General features: G+C 51.2%; 1 protein-coding gene across 1 annotated transcript in view; it reads right to left on the bottom strand.

Annotated features, from left to right (window-relative positions):
• LOC102485184 (uncharacterized) overlaps positions 1-411 on the bottom strand; it is a gene marked incomplete at both ends in the record, with an annotated part of 10409 nt that extends 9998 nt beyond the window's left edge. The window contains one exon of the mRNA XM_006168598.1: positions 253-411. Coding sequence (XP_006168660.1) covers positions 253-411 — 159 coding nt within the window. The remainder of the gene's footprint in view (positions 1-252) is intronic.
• Between the last annotated feature and the right edge of the window lie 3044 nt (positions 412-3455).

The following is a 3455-nucleotide window of genomic DNA, read 5'->3' as shown; positions in this document are numbered from 1 at the left end:
CTCATGCCTTTAGCATACTAATTCTCCAAGGAGGTGTCTATACTTTCCTCACCGTGAAGCTTCCCTGGTAATCAATGGAACTAGTTTTGTCAAGGACACTTACTCTCATTTTAGTCACCTCCTCCATAGAAGAAACAGCTGAGTATTCCCGTGTTGGACGGGAAGACAGGACTCTACTCTGGGTCATTTCTAGAAAAAGCTATCTCTGCTAATATTCCTTCAGAGAGAAATGAAGAAGTGATAGATGTGTACCTTTTTTCTTCGGACTCTGCTTCACAGCATCTGCTGTCCTCAGCCAAATGCAGTGGACCACCAGGCGGTGACGTGGCCTTTTCCGATGTTCCTAAAACCTTCAGAGTTCTGGAGGTCCATTTCCTGTTGTCAGTTCTCTTGACTTTATTCTCACAAGAGCTGGAGTCCCGAATTTGAAAAAATTCCATGAAAAAAGGCATTGGTTTCTAATCGTTCTACTGATAACTACAAAACCAATCTCTGTAAACTCCCCCATATTACCAATCTGAATTTATTTTCTTTAAGACATGGCCATACACCTGGGGAATGATTTCTCGCTTTCTGTCTCTCTGTCTCTCTCTGTCGGTCTGGCGAGTACACACGCCCTGATGGATGTGTGTGCGTGCATGCCCAAGATCCTGAGAAGAGAATGGAAGACAAGGGGTTGGGGCATGACCATCCACCTGGGGAATGATTTCTCGCTTTCTGTCTCTCTGTCTCTCTCTGTCGGTCTGGCGAGTACACACGCCCTGATGGATGTGTGTGCGTGCATGCCCAAGATCCTGAGAAGAGAATGGAAGACAAGGGGTTGGGGCATGACCATCCACCTGGGGAATGATTTCTCGCTTTCTGTCTCTCTGTCTCTCTCTGTCGGTCTGGCGAGTACACACGCCCTGATGGATGTGTGTGCGTGCATGCCCAAGATCCTGAGAAGAGAATGGAAGACAAGGGGTTGGGGCATGACCATCCACCTGGGGAATGATTTCTCGCTTTCTGTCTCTCTGTCTCTCTCTGTCGGTCTGGCGAGTACACACGCCCTGATGGATGTGTGTGCGTGCATGCCCAAGATCCTGAGAAGAGAATGGAAGACAAGGGGTTGGGGCATGACCATCCACCTGGGGAATGATTTCTCGCTTTCTGTCTCTCTGTCTCTCTCTGTCGGTCTGGCGAGTACACACGCCCTGATGGATGTGTGTGCGTGCATGCCCAAGATCCTGAGAAGAGAATGGAAGACAAGGGGTTGGGGCATGACCATCCACCTGGGGAATGATTTCTCGCTTTCTGTCTCTCTGTCTCTCTCTGTCGGTCTGGCGAGTACACACGCCCTGATGGATGTGTGTGCGTGCATGCCCAAGATCCTGAGAAGAGAATGGAAGACAAGGGGTTGGGGCATGACCATCCACCTGGGGAATGATTTCTCGCTTTCTGTCTCTCTGTCTCTCTCTGTCGGTCTGGCGAGTACACACGCCCTGATGGATGTGTGTGCGTGCATGCCCAAGATCCTGAGAAGAGAATGGAAGACAAGGGGTTGGGGCATGACCATCCACCTGGGGAATGATTTCTCGCTTTCTGTCTCTCTGTCTCTCTCTGTCGGTCTGGCGAGTACACACGCCCTGATGGATGTGTGTGCGTGCATGCCCAAGATCCTGAGAAGAGAATGGAAGACAAGGGGTTGGGGCATGACCATCCACCTGGGGAATGATTTCTCGCTTTCTGTCTCTCTGTCTCTCTCTGTCGGTCTGGCGAGTACACACGCCCTGATGGATGTGTGTGCGTGCATGCCCAAGATCCTGAGAAGAGAATGGAAGACAAGGGGTTGGGGCATGACCATCCACCTGGGGAATGATTTCTCGCTTTCTGTCTCTCTGTCTCTCTCTGTCGGTCTGGCGAGTACACACGCCCTGATGGATGTGTGTGCGTGCATGCCCAAGATCCTGAGAAGAGAATGGAAGACAAGGGGTTGGGGCATGACCATCCACCTGGGGAATGATTTCTCGCTTTCTGTCTCTCTGTCTCTCTCTGTCGGTCTGGCGAGTACACACGCCCTGATGGATGTGTGTGCGTGCATGCCCAAGATCCTGAGAAGAGAATGGAAGACAAGGGGTTGGGGCATGACCATCCACCTGGGGAATGATTTCTCGCTTTCTGTCTCTCTGTCTCTCTCTGTCGGTCTGGCGAGTACACACGCCCTGATGGATGTGTGTGCGTGCATGCCCAAGATCCTGAGAAGAGAATGGAAGACAAGGGGTTGGGGCATGACCATCCACCTGGGGAATGATTTCTCGCTTTCTGTCTCTCTGTCTCTCTCTGTCGGTCTGGCGAGTACACACGCCCTGATGGATGTGTGTGCGTGCATGCCCAAGATCCTGAGAAGAGAATGGAAGACAAGGGGTTGGGGCATGACCATCCACCTGGGGAATGATTTCTCGCTTTCTGTCTCTCTGTCTCTCTCTGTCGGTCTGGCGAGTACACACGCCCTGATGGATGTGTGTGCGTGCATGCCCAAGATCCTGAGAAGAGAATGGAAGACAAGGGGTTGGGGCATGACCATCCACCTGGGGAATGATTTCTCGCTTTCTGTCTCTCTGTCTCTCTCTGTCGGTCTGGCGAGTACACACGCCCTGATGGATGTGTGTGCGTGCATGCCCAAGATCCTGAGAAGAGAATGGAAGACAAGGGGTTGGGGCATGACCATCCACCTGGGGAATGATTTCTCGCTTTCTGTCTCTCTGTCTCTCTCTGTCGGTCTGGCGAGTACACACGCCCTGATGGATGTGTGTGCGTGCATGCCCAAGATCCTGAGAAGAGAATGGAAGACAAGGGGTTGGGGCATGACCATCCACCTGGGGAATGATTTCTCGCTTTCTGTCTCTCTGTCTCTCTCTGTCGGTCTGGCGAGTACACACGCCCTGATGGATGTGTGTGCGTGCATGCCCAAGATCCTGAGAAGAGAATGGAAGACAAGGGGTTGGGGCATGACCATCCACCTGGGGAATGATTTCTCGCTTTCTGTCTCTCTGTCTCTCTCTGTCGGTCTGGCGAGTACACACGCCCTGATGGATGTGTGTGCGTGCATGCCCAAGATCCTGAGAAGAGAATGGAAGACAAGGGGTTGGGGCATGACCATCCACCTGGGGAATGATTTCTCGCTTTCTGTCTCTCTGTCTCTCTCTGTCTTTCTGGTAAGTACACGTGCCCTGGAGCAAAAACGTCTCCAAAAATAAAAAGTTCCTCCCTGTTCACAAGATTCTAAACAACTTCTTGCAGTGACATCACTAATATTTTAGAGTATCTTAACATATTAAGCTATTTTTTATGATATTGTAACAGATTCTATCACAGGGACCAGCAGATAGCGTAATGGCTATGTCACTGGACTCCCATGTAGTCGACCGTGGTTTGCGTCCCGGTGGCTTAAAACTCACGCCAGGCGCATATGCGTG

Source organism: Tupaia chinensis, unplaced genomic scaffold (assembly GCF_000334495.1).
Source record: "Tupaia chinensis unplaced genomic scaffold, TupChi_1.0 Scaffold145894_1, whole genome shotgun sequence".
Classification (NCBI taxonomy): domain Eukaryota; kingdom Metazoa; phylum Chordata; class Mammalia; order Scandentia; family Tupaiidae; genus Tupaia; species Tupaia belangeri.
Note: the sequence above shows the minus strand (reverse complement) of the source record. Positions and strands in the feature narration are given on the sequence as shown.